Source organism: Madurella fahalii, assembly GCF_045866475.1.
Source record: "Madurella fahalii IFM 68171 DNA, scaffold_6, whole genome shotgun sequence".
Taxonomy (NCBI): domain Eukaryota; kingdom Fungi; phylum Ascomycota; class Sordariomycetes; order Sordariales; genus Madurella; species Madurella fahalii.
Genome location: NW_027263976.1, coordinates 2,938,749 through 2,960,059, shown reverse-complemented (window position 1 = coordinate 2,960,059; position 21,311 = coordinate 2,938,749). Strand labels below are relative to the sequence as shown.

The window sequence follows — 21,311 nt, the reverse complement described above, 5'->3', positions numbered from 1 at the left end:
TCCCGAACGCTACCAAGATCGCTCCCCCCATGCACCGGACGAGGCTCCTTAGCCAACAAGTGGATCTACAACGAGAAGCCAATCGCATCAACACATGAGCTCTAACTAGTATATTACAAGCATTCAGTTTGTACAAACAGTGCACGCCCGCTTACATCCTCAGGGGGCAGCTCGGCGTACAATAGGACACCCCCCTCAATGAGGCCCCTCTTTGCTGCTCAACCTTTCCCTCAACCACTCGGGCACAAACGCCTTGATCTTAGCATTTTGTCCGTCCCCGCCTTCGCCTTCCGCCTTCAACTCCACAATGAACTCATCCTCGGCATTGAACCCTACTCCCCCCGTCTCTCCCGGCAGCACAACATCAGTCATTATCTCTAGCCTGCACAACGCGAGCCCCAGATTCCCCACCCCCTTCAGCCACTTGCCCGCGCTCCGACCCTTCTTTCCAACCCTCCCGATGCTTGCCTCGGCCGGTACCATGTCAGCCGTCACGCCAACACTCTGGTCTACCGCGGGTTGATACTCCAACTTCTCCGGGACTTTGCTACCATCAGAAGACGGGTATACGAGGCACGGCAGCACCCGCTTCCGTACCACTCCGCGATGCTCCGTCCGGATGGTCAGCTCCTGCCCCACGTAACACCCCTTGCGAAAGTCGACGCCGCCCATCAGATCAATGTTGCTCTCGTGTGGCAGGGCCTGTTCGCGGAGTATTTCAGACTGCCCCTCGGGGACGCCAAAGAGGTAGCGGCGGATGAGGTAGCTTTCCTCAGCAACCCGGGGAAGGTCCAGGTTCGGCGCGGGGTTGCCGCCGGGGCTGCCGAGGGTAATGACGCGGCGGCCTAGCCCTGGGGCGCGGGTGTCAGACACGGTGATAATGCTCGCATCGGCCGAGGCGGATGGGGGTAGGACCATATTGGCGTCGTCATCGTTCCATGCATGCCATACCCTCCCCTCGTCTTCGTCCAGCACGCGCACGTCGAACTTGGCGCGCAGCTTGTACCGTTTGATGTGCTTCTGCAGACGCTCCGCCTCAGACGCGTCCACTTCAACGAGGAAGCTGTTAGTAGGGTCCTTTCGGACATCGGGGTAGATGAAGACGTCGTGAAGGACGCGGCCTTGGGCAGTCAAAAAGGCTGCGTAGAAACCCGGATCGGTGCGCACGTGCTGTTGTGGGCTGCCGGTAAGGATGTTGGCTGTGATGACTCCTTGTAGGTACTTTGCTGCGTCCGGCCCGGAGACCGAGATCAGCTTGCGCGAACTCAGAGCGGCGACGCCGGAGCGGGAAGGGCCCGGGGGAGCAGCATGGCGGGGCCCGGAGCGGGAGAAGGCGCGGCGTTGATGCCGAGGTCCCGGAGCTCCGAGTCCCTGCCGGGCACGGCATCCCTGGCAGGTGAAGGCGCCGGTGAAACTAAGAACCCTCGCCGGCTGCATCGCAATTCAGTGGGTATGCGCAACTAGAGTGAGGGCTTGGCTTGGGTTTGTCAAGAAACTGGGGCCACGTGCCGGAAGCTCGTGGACCTGGCATTCCGCGCGGTGACGTCGATGGATGTGCCCGGACGTCGGGTCTTCCATTCGAATCTGTCCGTCTCGGCAGCAATAATTTTGCCGATCGGCATAGCAGGACTCCGCAAGGCCGAGGTGGCCTGTGCGGTCAGCCTTGTGGCCCCCCGGGTAGATCTTCAAATCTCCGCGTCCGTTTCCCACGCGAACCTCCTCTTCGGCATTAATGTACGCGATACCTCCATCGGTTTCTGCAAGGAGACGCGTCGGCTCTAACGACAATCCCCGATGCCTTGTCTCCGTTTCTATTCAAGTTAATCTCGCGGGAAACATCCATAACAGTGACCATCTAAATTCGAAACTCTGATGGGCCACACGTCGATTCCTAATCCATCCGTCCACCACTACCTCTGGCAAAGAAACCTGTATCACCCGACAGGCCAGCTAGCGAGCAGAATAGCAATTCCCGCCTTCTGATCTCCCAAGCGTGTAACCTCGAGAGGGCATGAGCATCAGGGTGACAGTGTGATCCCGACATGTCAAGTCATCATTTCCCTGCACACTCACTTAACTCCGGGATGGTCCGGGTGGAGCACAAAGCCACATGCAGCTCCTCCGCAATCCGGCGGGGTTCGGGTCGCTGTGTCAGTTGACTCACGCCGAAATTCCGCCAGTTCTCACCAGAGCTGGCGGGAATAACGGAAACCGGGTTTGGCCTCACGAATCAATCCGCATGACCGTAGCCGATGAGTAAACCCGACGGAATTGGCACAGACAGATGGTGTAGAGAGGTCATCAAGCCCAAGCCCGGTTTACAACGGCCCGCAAGGCAACGAAAGTCAAAGTTGCCTTGGGCAACCATCACGAGATCACCAGATGCCGGCATGGATATCCCGCACGGAACTCACAATCATCGCCTTGCAATACCGTGATCGCATCAGAGAACCCGTCGTCACAACATACTAACAAAGCAACCTGTGACATTGTGCAAGTCAGACTCACCGCCTTGATGTTATATTCACGTCTGGCCCTTCCCGCCTCTCACTTGTTATTCTAGACCGTACACTGCCGTCACCCGAAGTGACTTTTTAGCATGTCCCTGCGGTTCTCGGGACGGATCCGCTGATCGGAACGATGTGATTTGGAGAGGAGAACGGGCAAAGCATCTCGACGTCGCACAAGCGCAACCCCATTCTTACTTCGCAGGTCCCTTGCCCGATGCCGAGACCTTTGTTCAGGGCCCTGCATTGTAAAAAACCCTTTCGCATCGTAGCCGATGAGATGGACGGTAAGGAAGTGAGGTCTCAGAGTAGCACCGTTTTCTCTTGCCAAGGCGCCGTTATCGCGCCTCCTTAGAGGGGGAGGCTGATGATCTTCCGACGTGTTTTGGAATATCATGTCAAATTGCCAACATGCTTGAACAGGGCTTCGTCCTTGCACATGAGTTTGTTGGAGAGGCCGACCTGCCCGGTCATCCTGTTTCTGTCACCTTTCATGTTTTCCCCTCCCCGCTTATCAAGAGCAACAAACGGTATGTAAGACACGCCAATGCACCCCAACGAGCGATGCCGTAGAATGGGCGGATCAACTGACAAACTCGCTGTTTCACTCGAGGCCGGCGATCTTAGGCCTGGTGATGCCCCAGAGTTCCGCTGATGGAGAGCCCTCCACACCTCTTTCCGGGACCTCTGCCGAGTTCCCCACTCATGCCGAGGCTGGACCTTTGAGCGAAGAAAAATAATGTACCACGTGGGGAGACTCATGATTTACTCTGCAAGGGAAAAATAAATAAATAAATAAAAAAGAAGAAACCAAGCCTTCTCAATGCGGTCATAAACTTTGGGCTGTAATTTCGAATGGCTATTGCCTTGGTTCAAACATCACCCATAGCAGTGTCAGCAAACATCTAACACCACCTCGAAAGAGGTTCGATTTTAGTGTCCAGCACTGCCCACTTCCACCCGTTTCTGAATAAGGTATTTCGGGCATGGGTCGTGGTGTCGGCTGAAGTTAGGTCAGTCGGGTTTCGGAACAGTCAAGAGGATGATTCGCAGAGGGATCTGAGGCTGTCGCTTGTTGGCGTAACGTGCCCTTGCACATCACCAACCCAGGGTACTTTTCCTTGAAGGATGATCACGAATTTAGCCCCGGTAGTCGATTACGTGTGGCTCTCATCCTGCCCAAACCGACCACGACGGCGGTACCCGCGGATTACCTAAACGAGGTTCCAGGTGTCTGGGATGAGAACCGAAGCAACAACTCAGCCACCCTCAGGCAGCATCCGCACTTGCATCAAAATTGCCCAGAACGGGTAGGCGTTGACCTCTGCCAAGGCGCTCGAGTCAGCCAGAGAAATTAGGCCTCAGCATTTCGCCCTGCACCGTCATGCAGGCATGACAGTGAAGACGCAGTTGCGCCGTCATCGTGTTAGGTTGCGGTGAGGACAGCAATCTGTGCTTGACTGCCAGCAAAGCGATTTCATGCAGCCCAACAGTACCTAATAGCATGCCGTGCGGTCAATCCATCAAGTCGACAACGGGCCAACCTGATCTGGCCGCCGTTTTGCAGCAGTGGAGCGTAGCAATTGAAAGAGTTGAAACAGGCCCTCGATCGAAGTCCTAGGCCAGGAAACCTTCCCCCCCCCCCGGCCGCCGCCCGCTGCCCGCCGCCCGCCGAAACCCTTCGCGGGCCGCCCAAAAAGCCTGACTTATCATGGGGTTGTTTTGGGGAAATTACTGATGATGAATCATGGTTGCGCACGCAAGCAGTCACGCCGTCCAGCCACGCACACACACGCGCCCACCGAACTGCAACATGGAAACGACGGGAAACCCTACCCTTCTTCGCATCCCAACAAACAATCCGGTGCGGATTCGTAGCCCTCTCCATTCTCCACCGTATTGCGCGCGTGTGTTCTCCGCTCGGTGCATCCACGTAAGTCACGGAACGCCTAAGCGAGGAGTGACGTGAAAGCAAGAGAAGGACGCAAATGACGCGCCGGAACCCCGAACTGGCCGAAGCGCAGAGCATGCTTTTTTTTTCTTTTTTTTTTTTTTTTTTTTTTTCCCCTACTTCTTTTACCGCCGGAGAAGGGTTCGGTCCTGATCCCCTGATCCCGGATTTTCTGCTGGTCAGTTGGGCAGCCTCAAGCTGGGGAAAAACTCCCCTGTTCAGGTACGAAGCGGAGAGATACAAAATTTCGAGGGAAGAAATGTCCCCAGACTGCAAAATACTACACGGACACCAGGGGCGTGCAATCTTGCCAATTTTTGTGTGACCGCGAGTGAATCATACCGCTGGCTCGGAACCGATCTTCTTGCGCCAAGCCGAGGCATACACTTAGAATCAGCTTGGTCAAAGTTCCCGCTCCCCCGATTCTCGGCCTCGTGATTGGCACCATGAACGAGCGAGCCGAGACAGGTGATGTCAATTGGGAACTCTCCAGTATCACGTTGCAAACAAAGGCGCGACGGTTACATGATGATATTGTTTTATTCCCTGTTATGGAGGCTAACCCAGTCGCCCCCGTCAGAGCTTCTCACTCAACCTTCCGCACATCCAGTGCGAGGGAGCGAAGAAAGCCCATGAAAGTTGTGTAGATGTCCCGCGTCATTATACAGAAATGAAGAGATACAGTCCTTCAAAATAGTACCGTCTTCCCCTTAGGGTCCCTCCCCGAATATCCCAATATTGTCCCAGTATTGAGTGGTGACCAAATATGAATGTGCTGAATGAACTGATAGCCGGCTCAATGACGCCGAAATGTCTGGAAATCCAACCCATATTAACAAAGCAAACTTTTTTTTCTTTCGCTGCCAGGATGCCAAATCGCTTGGTATCATTCGAAACAGAAACGCCACCCATGCAGAATGAAGAGCACTAAGACAAGACGCAGAAATCAACGTGACGAGACTCGCTCTAATACACTGCGATCTCCCCCGAGATGAGTCTCGCCGGGTTCCGAGGCGGGAGGTAGAAACCTTCCTCGTAGAAAGCTGTCTTGTCTGCTGGATCTGTCGTCGGTGCTTCTGTCGTGCTGTTCTCCATCTGCTTCTCTTCGAATGCCGGCAGCATCGCTGTAGGTGGTGAAGGCGGCATCGGTTCATCCTCAGTCGAGCCGTCCGAGTCGTCGTCAAGCTCGGGCGGCGAGTCCATCACGCAAGCAGAGTGTGATGGGCTCCTCCGCAGGGCCAGATGTTCGTAGTCTTCCTCATCGTCGTCCATGTCGTAGTCCTCGTCGTCGTCCTCCTCGTCATACCCATAGGGTTTTGTTGTGGTGGATGGTGGAGGCAGCAGGGCGTGCGAGGGTATCCTCCTCAGGGAGACGACATCGGCCATCTCGAGGTCCTCGTCGTCGTCGTCGTCGTCAAAATCCATGTCCGAATCCGAGTCGGACTCGGACTCGGCGTCCTCGGTCCGCCAGCTGTGCTCGGGCTCCTCGACGATCGTGTCGGCCCATTGGATGTGCCGCTCCTCGCTAGCCGGCGAGGCGCCGCGGACGGATTGGTTGAACCACGATTCTTGTTCCCTCTCGGCATCGGCGAGCTCTAGCATGAGCGAGTCGAGCAGGTTGGCGTGTCCGACGAGCAGGCGGAGGTTGTGGTCGGGCCGGGAAGCCTCGGAAGAGAGCTTGGCCCGGGCCTTGTGTGCAAGAAAGTAAGTCTGGGCAATCGACATCTTTCGGGCGGCCCTGAGCTTGTAGGGCGATGCTGGAGCTGGAGAGGGTGCCGACGAGTAGCTCAATGGCCTCGGCTGTTGTATGCTACTTGTTGTTGTGATGGGGAGAGGAGAAGACATTTTTGCTGAGCGGACAGCAGGCTTCCAAATATTTTGCTGCTTTTGGCGATTTCTTTTGCGCCTGTGAGTCAAGGCACCGAAGCCGCTTGCGGAATAGCCGAGTTAGGCAGGCTCAGGGTGTGAATGCAGGCCCGCGGTGGGGGGTGGGGTGTGGCCAGGCCAAGGACCAAAAAGATTGATTGGGGAGCTTCGCTTTGGCTTGGGTAGGTATTTGTACGGCTAACCGGCGAAGGACACGGTAAAGCTTGGAGCGCTCGTTCCCGGAAAGAACTAGGGATGAAAAGCTCTAGACTGGACAAGTCCTAGGCTGGGGAAGACGAGATCAAAAGTGGTGGTCTTTCTGGTCGAGGTCTGAGGATGGCGTGTGCCCCGAGGGAGGGCGGCCCCAAGTCCTTTTGTAACTTGAACGGGTCCCTTGACCGTCTTGTTGGCGTTCTCGGCTCCGTCCAAGACAACGGCGGGTCACCAGCACAAGGCTGTTGTATCATCCGCAGCAGCTGACAAAAACCGAGTCCGATCTCCATCCCCGGCCCGCCCTTGTCTCTTTGCATAATTACCCTTGCAGGTTAGAGAAGCGGGGCCTTGACCGCGCCCTGCGCCGCCGCTCTCACAGCAGACAACAGCCAGGACTCGAGACGCGGCGGCGGTGAAGCACCCATGGAGACTTTTTGCGTTGCTCTCAGGCACTCGGCCGCATCGATCCCCCGTCTAAGGCCGTCTCCCCGAGCCATGCCAACTCTACCTGACGCAGCATCCCATCGCTTTTTTGGGTTGGACGCCGGCTGCTCTGTGATGCGTTGCTGATTGATTGATTGTTGGCACGAATTTCTAACCCGTTTCGGCCAACGCCGCTCGTGCTCTCGGCGGACGGAGTTATGCTCCATCCTAACACCGTTCCATACTGATGAACGCGGTCTCGGGCTGATTGGTTAAGCTCGCGATTGACTCAGTGATACGGGGTAGCCATGTCCTGCATCCATGGATGTCATCTGGACCCGCCCGGTTCTCATCGCGTGCGATCGCGGATTTCCAAGGGCTGGCTTGATTGTTAATCAGCAGCCAGAGAGAGTAGCACCCTGCCTCTCCACACGTCAAGATACGCACGAGGCGTATCGTTACAGCAATGATTTCCGTGTCGTTCGCGTCTTTCCGTGGGTTTCTGTCTGCATTAAAGTTTATCTAAGCAATGTAACTCACAACCCCGTCGGTGCCCTGTCCTGGATTTCTAATTCTGCGGTGATGGACGGGGACTCGCAATTTTTCTGCGGTAAGCGTCATTTCACTTTTGACAATGCGCGCTCCGTCCTTCCGTCCTCGGTCAGTCAATCTGCTTCACTGGCTCGACAGGGCAACCCCCAGGCGTCGCAAGCTCATTTTGGCGGTTCCCTCGCAACACGTCACCGACGCACCATCTCATTGTAGTTGGGGCATTACTAGCCTCATTTACGCAGTACAGACACGCGACAGCAAAACGGACGGGTTGACACCGAACTCGCAGTCCTCAGATTCCCGTCCTCATTTCGATGCCGCATCCCATAACATTGCATGCATGGAACATTCCTAGAACAACCGCACCGCCCCCTTGCGGACCAAGTTATCGAATGCGAAAGCGTCCTTGAGCTACCGGCGGTGTGGAATGAATGCGGTCAGATTGCGAAGGCGAATGAACGACTGCGGATTCGCCTGCGACCGTAACGCCGAGTTCGACGGCAGCATCTGCACCGCCGACGCGCGCTGCGGGGGAGGGGAGATTTGCTGTGGGGACCGCTGTCTCGGCAGGGACTCGCTTTGATTCGCCGGCTCCGCTCATAGGGCTGATGACTTTACCACATGGCGGCGGGTTGCGCCCTGACAACGATGGGGATGCCCCCTCGCTCTCAGCTTTTGATTAAAACCCAAAAGGGCGCAGCTCAGCCACGAACATTCTGTCGGTACCGCCTCAAGCGGACTTTGCTTTGGTGGACGACATGGAGCCGCGACCGGCGACCTGGTCTGACTGCATCGGCCTCCTGCCGCTGCGAGCAACGTTAACATCGCGTAGCATCTCGGGACACCGCGCACTTGCTCCGGCGTAGCGGACGTCAGGCCCGGAACATCTTTTCGAAATGTATCCGGAATTGGTTACGGATATGCAGCGGCGTGACGGACTATCATGAAAGGCGAAGATACCGAGATTTAAACGAAGCTAGGAAAACTGGGGATGACAAACTGCCTCGGGTGCCGGCCAATGGCGAAAGTCTCCGTATCACTCGGGTGGAATTGAATGTTGCCTGGGGAGCCGGGCCCAAAGTGGTCCCTGCAGCAGGAGCCTCGGCTTCTCCTCGCGTCCGTTGCTCAGTAATCCATTATTCGCAGCGAGACCATTACGAATTACGATGCAGGTTACAAACGTGTGATGTCATGACACTTCAAGTTCCTGATGGTTTCATGATGCTGCTCACAAAAACAGCTATTTCCACTGGGTCGGGAGTTTCTGCAAATGGAATGCACCTATTCTACTTAAAGTTGAGCCACTTGCGGAAGGAATTGGCCGTATAATTTGCTCACTGCGGGCAGTCACGCTGGCTATCTCCCAATGACCCGCTGTGTAGAACGTTCCTGGTGTAAGTCGCTCAGGGAGGCAACCAGATAGAGAGATGCCGTAGCGCCGTATTGTAACCGGAGATAATCGAGCATGCATGGTCCGAAACGGTGCACTTACACACGACGTCCCGATAATCCCTCGCGAAGTTGACAAGCGCTGGCTGCAGGTCCAAGCTTAGTGGGCACATAGAATCAATTGTCTCGCGACGTCGATTCCCGAAATGCCCGGCTCTATCCCGTTTGCTGACGCACGTCTATACCAGATATGCCCAGAACTTGCAACGGACAGACGGCCTCGGAAACACGATTTCTAGAGACACTTGTTGGTCGTCTCCCGTTTCCTGAGATTGCAACGACGCTCATCACACCGAGCATGGCCACTATCATATCAGAACGGCGGAGCACTTCAAGCGGATTCGTTACAGGCCGGACAAATTTAACAAAAACGACGAGGGCGAGGCCTGAAAACAAAAGGTTGAAGACAATACCGCACTGAACTATTGTAGCACTACCTCTCACTAACGGTTCTTCGAATCTCAACCATTTACACCTTTGTAGCTTATATATCGCTTATACCTTATTACTCGTGTCGCATAGATCAAATCAGATTACCCTATATTCTGGGATAGAAGTTTATTTTTCTCTAGACAATGCCTCTTCGGACCATCAGAAGCGTTTGGCTACATCATGGGCAATATTAATCTCTCTAAATTTTTTATCTGGTTTCGTCCATCTTTTCCTCTCATTTCCTTTCCTCTTCTTTCTTTCTTTTCCCTTCCTTCGCTTTTCCCCCTTTTCCCCTCTACCTCTCTCCGCCTCTCCTTTACTTCCCTCCCCCCTTTTTTATTGATACACACACACACACACACACACACACACATATATATATATATATTCTTCATGGAGGTTACGGTTAAGTTCTATGAAGCAAGTAGGTTACAGCATGTTGAGACACTTCCAATGGTGCAAAAAGACGCTCTCTTGGAACTTGATTACTCACTTGAGAGGTTGTTGTTAATGGCTTGTAGCCTATCAGTGTTCTGACAATCCGGGTAGCGTGTGAATTTTTAAGGCCTAGAATATCCATGCCCAACAAGGACACTGATAACGATGCCGGATGGTACTTAACCCAGCCAATTTTCTGCATAGCGTCAAACCTTTCAAAATCAACGTTCGTCTCACGGACCCATATGCCTACGCATGTGCCATCCTCTGGCAATGGGAGGCTCGCTACAAATCATCTCGTATTTTGTCGACTGCAAGACAGTCGTCCAGATTCATTGGGACTAGGTGTACAGCAGGAATCCGCCCCAATAGTATCCCTCCGGAAACTCAGCTCTGCCTATCGCTCTCTTGTAGCAAGATCATCTCTCATAACCAACAACAATACGCGCTCCAGTCCCGAAACTGCCCATAACTTACCGGCGGGCAACATCCGGAAGTCCAACTCTTACGCGTGCCACGGTTGCAGCAACCTAGTTGGTCCTATTGACTTCCCAAGACCGACGTATTACTGGGAGGACATTGCTGAGCTGTGGTGAGATGAGGGGTTGTGTTGGGCCATATATCTTGAGTCGACTAATGACGATCATGGCACTGTACAGACCCGCAGAAATCCAGAGCCCCGTAAACTTCGGCGACCCATCCCTTCTCCACAAGAATGAAGCTTGGGTCTTTGCTAGTCAAACCACAATGACCACAAGAAGCTCTAGATTCCCACCCGGAGCCACAACCTGCCAGCTTCAGGTTGTTGCTCGTCAATGACAACTTTGACCAGCCGGTCATGCTGTTATCTATCATCCAGTGGTTTGATGCGTGGATCCTCGGACACGGCCAGAATATTATCGAAGCTCTCGTGGTCAAGCATCAGGCAGAAGCGAAGGCGCGAGTTAGGCGCGGCGTGGCGGAGGCGGTTTTGGCTAAGGTTACTCGTGGATCTGGGCGTCAAATCGTCTCCCAACTTCTTCCAAAGCGGCATTGACGGGCATCTCTAGATCCTCTACGACCTTCGTCTGGAAGGCGATTGATAAAGATATCTTCATTAGCGAAGGCGTTGGCGTAGATACCGGGCCGCTTAATAACTCCCGGAAATGTCTTATCGGAGCCTGGAGTGTAGATGGTGTGGAAGATAGTATAGCCTCAACAATAGGGATAATTGTGACTTCCATCATGGTCGGCAAGAAATTGCGACTAGTGTCTTGATGCGCGTCGTGTTTCAGGGTCTTGAACGAAGTGAAGTGCCGGTCTGGCTATCGCCATGTCAAGGGTCTGAAAGGTCGCCATGCTTTCTCGATCGCGTTCAATGGCTATGGAAGACGATGAAGAAACGGAAAGTGGAATAACATTGCGACCTAGTGCTTCGGTTGAATGCTCAATGCTATGTTGCTTGTCCATACTTAGACGCCACTTCACATGTCTTACACGCGCTAGTAACGAGGAATTGGTTTTGGCTTGAAGGCCTGACCTCGCTGATTTCGACGAAAGGGGGAACCAGATGAAGGCCTGACGTGGTGCCCCAAATACATAGTAGAGTAGAGAACTGCCTTGTTCTTGGACTACTCAACCCCCATGCTCTTGGTTTTGTCTACCTCCAGCAGCAGAACAGACGGGCATCGACATGGCTAGAGCAAACCACCCTTCCACGACAGATATAATAACTAGCTCAATGTTCCCCCAAGCTTCGTGTTTTCCAAGCACATAAAACACCATACCCAGATAAATCCCTCCATGCACACCCACACTACTGCACTTACAGGAAGAGACAATGTCAGGCCTGCGCCTGCTCAATAGGCAGTTAGGCCACAACTTCCAGTCAGCCCCTTCACCGCACGCCATTCCAAAATCGTTCCCACTCCCCCACCAGCCACCCATAAGCAGGCAAATGCAAATAGTGTTTCGTCACCCACAGCGCCAGGCCGCCCAACACGCCCAGACTCCCCAGCACTTCTAGGGCAATCAGCCCCTTACTCTTCAGCTCGTCCGCCACCTCCAACAAACCAAGGGGGTCCTGCCTCCGGCGCTGCTGGTTATTCTGCCGATACTGCTGCCGTTGCCTTCGTCCCCCACGAGGCGACGAACCCGACGGGGGAGCAACTTCGTAGCCCTTCCAGTCAGGAAGGGAAGGCGAAACACCCCTCTCCCTCCTAGAACTTTGACCAGACGCTGCTGTTGTTGGGACCAGACTCCCGTCTTGTATACACTCGCTGATCTTCTCGGCCAACCAAACCGCCCGATCGCCCCTTGCAAGCGCAGCGTACTGCTCCCTCTCCCGAGCCAGGCTCTTTTGTAGATCCGCGGCCCAATTCGCGAGGCGCACCTGTGCTAGGCGCTCTTCCCTCTGCGTATGGTCTGCCAGGCGGGCGAGAGCATACGAGGACCCCGTGGCGCCCATGGGCGGGGTGAGGACCTGGCTTGCCGAGGGAGCTGCGGTGAGGGGGTGATTACTAGCCAGGCCTGTCAAGGGGCCCGGATTATATAGCGAGGTTGGCATTCTTGATCGGGGGCTAGGGTGGCCACCGCCGTCATTACTCTCTAGTTTGCGCCACTGGACGTATTTGCGGGCGGCAGAGTGGCGTAGCCAAGAAACGCCATTGCTGCTAAAGACTTGCTCGACAAGGGAGGCGAGCTCGGTTGGGATCAGCGGCTGGACGTAGTCCGGTGACATGAGTAGACTAGCGTCCATGGTGTCGTGGTCGGAGCCTGCGGCACTGGAGATGGCGTATACGCCTTGTTTGCCGGGGTCTGGGGACGCATAGCTGGGAGAGGGCATGGAGAAAGAAAAGAGTCTGATGTTGGCTTCGTTTAGTTGGCCGTAGATTTGCTCCTTGCTTGCTGCTACCTGCGCGGCCGACATTAGGTCGGCCTGGGCGAGGAGGAGGATAACGTTGCTAATTGGTGTGATTTGGCGCAGATAGTGTATATCGACGGGACGGAGACCTGGTGGACAGTAGGGTTAGTGGCAGTTTCCGAGGCGGCAGGAGATGGACGTTAGCGCACGATTTGAGACCATATAAAACACGACGTCAACCTGGATGCCACCCTCTCCGCCCAGCAGATTCAGCAGGTCTCCGTCGCTAAGGCAGTTCTGGCTTATTCGCTGTAGGTGAGACTCTATATACTGCGCCACGGGGGTTATTGTGTCCATCGACTGCTTTTGGTCAGCTCGGCGTCTACAGGATGGTGCTCTAGTACGGAGACGTACAGATGACCCGCTCCCATATCCGGGAGTATCAACGAAGCAGATGTTGCGGTCCAGCACCGCATCACCCAAGCTCTTCCTACGCCGCAAGACGCGGAAGTCGTCCACCTCGGACCACCATTCGGGGTACGGCTTCGTGCTTGCATAAATCTCGGTGATCTGGGCTGTCCCAGAGCTCTCCCTCCAAGACTGTCGCCGGCCACTCCTCTGCTTCCCACCAGACGCCCCGGCAATGGTCGGCATAGATCTCGTCAGAGACGGAGAGAGCAGCGAAGACGGTGTGATAGGATCCACATGGACAATATGCTCGCATGACTGCACGATGGCCTTGATCAGCGACGTCTTGCCGACGCCGCTATCCCCGGCAATCAGCACCTTCAGGCGGCCCATGCGCTTCCCCTCGTCGGTAAAGGGCCGGCGGCTCGGCATCTTGATGCTGGGCATGATGAGCTGCGGGGCACTGCCGCTGTCCATCATGGAGGAGCTTGCGGCAGGCTCCGACTCCTCTCCTACGTACGCTTCTCGCTGTCCGATATCGCCGTCCCGCATGCTCGGGGTGTGACTTCCCAGGTCTTCGGAAAGACAGAGAGAGTTTCTCCTGGAGGAGACGCTGCTTATGACGGATGCGGGACCCGAGGCTCCGAGCAGGACCGGGGTAAGAGGCAGGGAGGCGTTGGGAGTTCCTGATGATTTGGGAACCGGCGAAACCGGCGGTAAAAGATCGTCCTCGCCGTGCCTGGGAGTCTCAAGCGGGCCCTTTGAGCTCGAGGGCCGAGTGCCGGTATCCTTGTCCCTCTCGAGGTCATGGTGCGACGGTCCGCGGTGTTTCGGCGGCTCCGGGTTTTCGGCGACTGGGACTCTTCTCTTCTCTTTCATGCGGTGTGATGGCGGCGGCTGCGACTGGGACGACGAACCGATGGCAGCCTCGTCGGCGAGGAAGTAGGTCATTTGGGGAGCGGCGGGCAGGTTGAAGGCGGAGAGGTCGTCGTGGTTGGAGGTGCGGGGACGCCCATGAGCGTCATCACCTGCAAGTGGTCGCATCGTGGTTGGACTGCATGGAACAAGTTGAAATAATGGATCAAAGACGGTTTGCGGGAGAAACGGGAAATCAAGTATAGATGGTTAAAGGATTATAACGGGTCCCTCGCCGAGAGGATGCTCGACGAGAGTATTGTGGTACTGTACAGAGAGTAGTAGGTCAGGTACAAGAAGAGGGGCAATGCGGACAAAGCTGGCATCAGAGCAGCGTCGTTAAGGTTCACGCGACTGAGGGGCGGTACATGCACTGTACAGTACGTACTTCTCCCTGCCTCCTCATCACCCCAAGTGGGAATGACATGCCCATTGAGGTGTTGCAACGGCGCGGTGGTCCGTCGACTTGACCCCGCCTCTGCTGCCCCCCAGCCCCAAAGCCAGCCAAACACGGAGCCAAAGCGAACATAGCCCAGCTATGTGGCTTTTCTTCGCCGTCCAATGCTGATGGAAGAGCAGCCGGCGGAGAGTCCCCGTGGTCCTTCGCTTGGCCAGTACTGTGTTAGCTCGCGCTGCGGGCTCACACATGCAGCTTCCCGTCTCTGTTGGGTCCCTGCTCCACTGTGGAGGCACGCTGCTGCAGAGGCGCCGAAGCTGCAACCTTGCATCCCCTCCTTGCCAGCCACCTAAAGATAGAGAGAGCGGATGCAGGAACCAGAGGTTTGCAGCCTTTGTCGCCGTGATGTGGTGTGCGGTTTCCTCCTACCCAGGTAAATATTTGCACTGTACCGCAGAACCAAAACACCCAGAGGCAACTACGCTGGGGTCGGGAGCAGAACTGGGCTTAGCCAACTTCAGCGTATCTGGATGGGGCATTGACTGGCGATCGGTCTCGCCCCTCGACTGACAAACCGACCCAGACAGGCAGAGAGACAATTGCTCTACCTGATAAATACTCGAACCAAACAGGACAGGCAAAGCAAGCGGTATGTGTAGTCCCCGGAGCATGCACTTGGCAGCAAGAGGGCAGAATAAGGAAAGAAACATCACATTAAAACACCCCAGATGCACTTTGTAAGTATGTACAAGTTAAAAGGATACATTGGTGCATCCACGCCGGCGATGGGACCAACGCCATATTACCTATTCATACCTAGCTTGCTCTCTCTCCGCCTCGAGCCTTCTCATTCTCTCCTCCTCATCGTCCACGCTAACCACCTCACCGCGTCGCCCCTTTCGCCGGCTGCTTTTCCTCGACTCCTCGCCACCTTCATCACGATCCCGCCCGCGCTTTGCTCCCGCCAGCCCTGCCAGGCTCGCCATCCGCCGCGTTTCCTTGAGTAGCCGCTCACGGTCTCGAGCCGCGCGCTCAGCAGCGTGGGGGTCCGTCGCTGCGGGCCCGAGACCGGAGTTCGTGGGCGTCGTCAGTGAGGAGCGCCGGCTGCTGTCGGCTGCCGCGCCCTTGATCTCCAGACCACGACTGCCCGATGGCTTGGGGCCAGCCGGCGGGTTGAACTCCTTGTCCGCCTCCGCATCGCCCGACGCGTTAACCACCGACACTTTACTGCTACGGTGGCGATGCTCCTTGTCGCCGCGGTCCCGGTCCTTTCCCCGGTCACGATCGCGATCTCTGTCTCTGTCCCTGTCTCTGTCTCTGGCCCGGTCGCGGTCACGGTCGCGATCACGATCGCGGCGTTCCTTGCGGTCCCTGTCCCGCTCTCTGTCACGGTCGCGGTCACGGTCACGATCACGGTCACGGTCCCTATCGCGATCGCGATCGCGCTCCCTCTCCTTGTCGCGATCCTTCTCTCTATCGCGATCCCTCTCAGTTCGATCATAGTCCCTATCACGGTGAGAGCGGTGACTCGACTTCCGGTCCCGATCCCGATCCCGATCCCGATCCCTCTCTCTCTCCTTATCCCTCTCCCGCCGTTCCTTCCGACTGCTCCGGTGACTCGACCGCCGCGATTCTTCAGCCGCACCAGCAGCAACAGGAGAAGCCGACCTCGACCGGCCCTCATCACCACCATCATCATGCTGCTCGCGAGGCTTCGACTCCCGCTCCTGTGTCCCTGCCCTGTGCGGCGAGTACTTCTTGCGGTGCGACGACCGGTGGTGGTGGTGGCGGCCACTTTCCTCATCATCCGCCGCCGCGGGCGAGTGCGACCGCTGCAGGCGGCTACTACGCCGGTGCTCCTTGCGATCGTAACTACGACTGCGACTGCGACTGCGACTGCGGCTGCGGCTGCGGCTGCGGCTGCGGGTACGGCTCCTATCCGACTCAGGCGACCTTGATCGATCGCGCTCCCTTTCCCTGCCATGCTCCCGATCACGCTGCCGGTAGCCGCTTCGCGAGTAAGAATCCCGCTGCTCCCTTTCCACGTCATCGCCACCACGCTCCCTGCTTCTCCGCCTCTTATCCTGATTGTACCCACGGGAGGACCCGTGGGGAGAAACACTACTCCGAGATCTAGACCGCCCGTGACGGTCGCTGGCAGCTGTGGCGCTGGTAGGCGTCGGCGGCTTGTTGTTGCCGTCGTCGACCCACCCCCGAGCCTGGAGATGTCTATAGCTAGTGTTCGGCAAACCCCGGAGCATGGCTTTCGGGCCTTTCGGGGCGTTCAGGGGGACGTCCGGGTTATTAGCGCGCGCAACAGCACCGCCCTGAGTGTCCCCGGTTGTTTCGCCATCGGCGTTGTTTGGCCCTTCTGGGGCGCCGCCGCCGTCTCCTTGCGGTGCGGGTTCAGCAGCCTGCCCCTGGTTACCCCCTTCGTCGCCGTCCTGACCGCCATTGTCACCACGCAGAGATCGTCCAAACTCGTCGACATTGGCCTCGGGGTTCCCTTCGCTACCGCCGGAAAAGCCGCCTTGGTTGCTCATGCCGTTCGGGTACTGTCCGTCGTAACCGTAGCCTTGGTCATTATAGTTTCCGCCACCGCCGTATCCGTGCTGGTAGCCTCCTCCGCGGCCGTATCCGTATCCGTAACCGCGGCCGCGACCCCTACCGCGGAACCCGTACTGACTCCGGCGATAGTCATTGAACTGGTGGTGGCCATAATTACCTTGATTGTATCCTGTCTGGAAGCCAGAGTTAAACGTGCCATAATCACCATTGCCCATGCCAGAAGCGCTTGGATGATTGTAATTATCTTGGCCGACATTCCATGATTGCTGTCCGTTCCAGTTATCGGCTTCGCCCCCGTAACCTCCCATCCCCATATTCATGTTCATGCCGTTCATGCCCATGCCTTGAAAGCCCCCGCTCATGTACATCTGCATCGTCATCGGGTCCATGCTCATGCCCGGCATGCCTGTTCGCAGCGAGTCAGTCGCAACGAATCATCTAGGGACTGGCAGAGAGACCAACCCATCATCGGAAAGTTGCCAAATCCGTTTTGCATGGCCATCATCATTTGCATCTGGTCAAATCCAGGACCAAAGCCTGGTTGCGGAAATGCGCCGTTCGTTCCGTCACCCTGCATCGCCTCGGGCTCTCCCAGATCCAGCTGTTTTTCGTTGCCGTTATCGGCCTCTTCATTCGTTGCTTCGGCGTCCCCGGCGTCCCCGGCGTCAATAGCCTCGGCGTCCTGTTGAGCCGGGGCAATATCAGTCGACGTGTTCACTTCGGATTCGCCGTTTCGTATATCATGGTGCTGCTGCCCCTAGTTTCGCTGTAAGTAAGGGCTAGGGGCGTGCTAGATAAAGAACTAGGAGGGGCCCTACAGAGTCCTCCACAGCCTCCTTGGCAGACTCAGCGCTCTCCTGGCCAGAGAGTGTTTCCGCACCCTCCTGACCATCCGCGATAGTCCTAGGAGCTGGATCTACCGCTGCGGCTTGCTGCTCTTCGACAGGCCCAATTCTCTCTGCATCGGCTGGCATGTTTGGCTCTGGCATCACCGGCGCAGTCGCCGAGACCGGGCTAGGGTCGACGGGCGTGATGGGAGCGGCATCTTTGGGCCGGCTCGACTCGCGCTTCTTCTCCTCGGTCCGCAAGAACACCTTGATGGTTGTCCGCAAAGCCTTGTGTGGCTTGCAGTCGTCGGCCGACAGAGGGGAGTGCTCGCAGACGGGACACGAGGTGGGCAAGGTGGATTGGCAGCTCTCGCAGATCGCCTGCTCGCAACACGGCAGGCGGAACGCGTTGAGAGCCAGCTTGCTACAGATGGCGCATCGGAGCTTCGCTGGGATATCGTCCTGGGACAGGGAACTGGATTCCGCTTGTTAGACGTAATGGTCGAGGTGGTGTGTACTAGGGCGATTGGGAACTTGCCTGATGAGTTCGGCCTGCGCCTCTGTGATGGCTAACGACGCCGCCATCCTGCGTTGCAATCCGCGATGAACGCGGTGCTGCACCCGGGAAGAGGGTCAAATGAGGTATGAGGCGGAGGTCATTGAGTTGTGCAGAGTTGGAGAAGGCTTGCGGTGCAGGCAGAGTGCGAATCCCCAGAGAACAGCTTTATGGCCGCCAAGCTTTGCCGAACAGGATAATCTCGATGATCATAGAGACAAGTCAAGACCTGTGGGGATAGCCTCAAAATCACGTTGAACGTTGGTGTGGCACCCAAGCGATGTTGAAAGCTGACGCACAATGTGTCGCGTTATCCGCGCCTGTTCATGACCTGGCGATGAAAATTTAGCGAGACCCCCGCACGTGGCCAGCCCAAGGGTTGGGCATTGGCCGTTTTGGGTTAGGGTTGGGATTCATGGTGCAAAGGACCCGGTTGAATACAATTCAGGCTTCTTCCCTCCTATTGTTGGAGCTGGGCAGGCGAAAGATTTTGGTATGTTTGCCTCGAACACTGTCGACTTCATCTGTCACCGTTACTTACCTTACCGTTGCGAAGTAGACGTGTGGAAACACCGTTTGTGTTGGGCGGCATCGAAACGGCCCATTCGAAACTCGTCCCGGTAGGCAGCACATGGGAGTATGGCCCTATGCCTCCAGTTGCCCGCTTAGCAACTGACCGGAGGGCCGTCGTAACTCCGACAGCCGGATCAGGATTCCACGACGACGGGGCCCTACTAATCATAACTCAGACAAGGAAACTCCAATATCCAACGCAGCCGGCGTGAAGTCTGACCCGCGTACCTGGGTTGATGGGCTCATGAAATTACAGCCATCACCAATCACAGGGCTCCCGCGCATCGCCGATGTGGGTCAAGCCCTCTCGGCCTCTCGGGGCCCGTCGTGATTCCTTGTGGGGTCTCCTCGGAGCATCTCCGAGTCCTGCAAGAGCTGCAGCATGATTTGCCGTGTTCCTGCCAAGCCCAGCTAGTGGTAACCAATTTTTTTCTTTTCTTTTTTTTTTTTTTCCCCCCCCCAAGAAACGGTTTGTCTCGTGTCAGAAGATACAGCTCGTCTGATGGATGCCCTGGCGGACAGTAGATGGCGACAGCGGATAGTCTGACTCGTACATGCATTTCTGTCACGGTTCGACTTCGCCTGGGTTCTTGTCCTCTCATGGAAGTGGTGCCATTGGTGGCCAGACATCTTTTAGAAGCCGGAAATTGAAGGTTCTGGGCCGTGCAGCCCGCTGCAGTTGTCAGGGACTTCTCCACTGCCGAGCGAGCCGCCTTTTTCTCCCCAACACCAGCATCTCCTCGCCACTGCTTTTCCGTCGAGTGATCACACAGCGTTTAGCAGTGATTGATTGATCGATTCTGCGGCTCTCGCGCCGCGATCCTATTTCTTTCTCTTCCCGTTGTAGTGCCGTGCTTCCGCCACGGCCTCCGGTCGCGCCATGGCGAACGCAACCGTCACTTCCGATCTCCCCCCGTTGCCGGCATACGAGGCCCGGCCGATGCCCGATCTCCTGCCCTTCATATCCGACTTTTGGCTATCACTCATTCTACCGCACATTGCATACTGGGCGGTGTCTATGTTCTTCCATGTCATCGACATTTACGACCTCTTTCCGCAGTACCGTCTACACACTCCCGAGGAGATCACGCAGCGCAATCTCGCCTCCCGTTACCAGGTCGCCCGCGATGTCATCATCGAGCAAATAATTCAGATCGCTACGTCGGCTGTCTTGTCCCTGACCGAAGCGCAGCAAATGACGGGCATGGAGGACTACGACGTAGCCGTTTGGGCAACCCGTATCCGGCTGGCGCAGCGCGCACTCCCCACCATCCTCGGCGTGCTCGGACTCAACGCCGCGTCCATCTCCAAGAACATGGCTGCGTCGCACCCGCTGCTCGCAGGTGCATTGGCCGGCGGCCACTACCCGTTCCTCACCACTACGCTCGACGGTGTCACGGGGACCCCTGTACCGGCGTTTGCGACGTGGGAGTTGCTAGTCGCAAAGGCTATATACTGGGCCATCATCCCGGCCTTTCAGATGTGGATCGCCGTCTGCTTCCTCGATACTTGGCAGTATTTCTGGCACCGAGCCATGCATCTGAACAAGTGGATGTACAGTACGTCACACACAAGACACATACACTCCCTTCCTCATTTGTGAATGATCGGAACCCCGTCGCTAACAAGTTCCCCCTGCGGCACATAGCACACTGGCACGCTCGCCACCACCGTCTCTACGTGCCCTACGCCTACGGCGCGCTGTACAATCATCCCGTCGAAGGCTTCGTTCTCGACACGCTAGGCGCCGGCATCGCCTACAAGGTCGCGTTCCTCAGCCCACGCTTAGGGATGGCTTTCTTCGTGGGCAGCATGATGAAGACAGTCGACGACCACTGCGGGTACGCGCTACCGTGGGACCCGCTGCAGCACATTACGAGCAACAACGCGGCGTACCACGACATTCACCACCAGAGCTGGGGCATCAAGACCAACTTCTCGCAGCCATTCTTCACCATCTGGGACCGGTTGTTGGGGACCATGTGGAAGGGAGACGCGAAGCTGAAGTATGAGAGGACGAGGACGACGGCCGAAATGAAGGAGAAGGGGAGGAAGCCAGAGGCGAGATCCCTGGTTACGAACGGCGAGACAGAGGCCAAGTAGTTGCCGCTCGTTTGTTATTGTCACTGTCGTTGTTGCTGCCGTTGGGTGTCGGGATGTGTTGAGGGGACCCGTTATTTCTTCTTCTTCTTCTTCTTCTTCTTCTTCTTCAGCCCGTTCAGTGGCACGTCACCTTCGCTGGGCGGATGATGAGTGGGCGCTGGAGCGGCAGGTAGGCGGGCAGAGAAGCTTGTCCTGCCCGTTGTTTTTTCCCTTTTATTCTTGTCCCCTTTTTTCGTTGTTATGATGAAGGGGATGTATTACGGTAATACCTGTTTTTTGGATCGTCCCCGA

The 21,311-nt window shown here is 56.3% G+C and overlaps 5 protein-coding genes across 5 annotated transcripts; 1 reads left to right on the top strand and 4 right to left on the bottom strand.

The window, feature by feature from the left end:
* Positions 1 to 195: 195 nt before the first annotated feature.
* Positions 196 to 1,437, bottom strand: CAF17 (ccr4 associated factor; the record flags this gene model as incomplete). Its single annotated transcript, XM_071066333.1, has 1 exon — positions 196 to 1,437. The coding sequence occupies one exon, from the start codon at positions 1,435 to 1,437 to the stop codon at positions 196 to 198; it is 1,242 nt and encodes a 413-aa protein (XP_070922434.1).
* A 3,987-nt stretch (positions 1,438 to 5,424) lies between these two features.
* On the bottom strand, positions 5,425 to 6,303 carry MFIFM68171_10913 (uncharacterized protein; the record flags this gene model as incomplete). Its single annotated transcript, XM_071066332.1, has 1 exon — positions 5,425 to 6,303. One exon carries the CDS (start codon positions 6,301 to 6,303, stop codon positions 5,425 to 5,427), a length of 879 nt encoding a protein of 292 aa, XP_070922433.1.
* A 5,404-nt stretch (positions 6,304 to 11,707) lies between these two features.
* Positions 11,708 to 14,125, bottom strand: MFIFM68171_10912 (uncharacterized protein; the record flags this gene model as incomplete). Its single annotated transcript, XM_071066331.1, has 3 exons — positions 11,708 to 12,822; positions 12,883 to 13,033; positions 13,088 to 14,125. 3 exons carry the CDS (start codon positions 14,123 to 14,125, stop codon positions 11,708 to 11,710), a joined length of 2,304 nt encoding a protein of 767 aa, XP_070922432.1.
* A 1,074-nt stretch (positions 14,126 to 15,199) lies between these two features.
* On the bottom strand, positions 15,200 to 18,373 carry MFIFM68171_10911 (uncharacterized protein; the record flags this gene model as incomplete). The annotated part of the gene is made up of 4 exons (XM_071066330.1): positions 15,200 to 17,367; positions 17,424 to 17,718; positions 17,780 to 18,263; positions 18,327 to 18,373. The coding sequence occupies 4 exons, from the start codon at positions 18,371 to 18,373 to the stop codon at positions 15,200 to 15,202; spliced, it is 2,994 nt and encodes a 997-aa protein (XP_070922431.1).
* Positions 18,374 to 19,797: 1,424 nt separating this feature from the next.
* SUR2 (Sphingolipid C4-hydroxylase sur2) lies at positions 19,798 to 21,020 on the top strand (the record flags this gene model as incomplete). Its single annotated transcript, XM_071066329.1, has 2 exons — positions 19,798 to 20,476; positions 20,566 to 21,020. The coding sequence occupies 2 exons, from the start codon at positions 19,798 to 19,800 to the stop codon at positions 21,018 to 21,020; spliced, it is 1,134 nt and encodes a 377-aa protein (XP_070922430.1).
* Between the last annotated feature and the right edge of the window lie 291 nt (positions 21,021 to 21,311).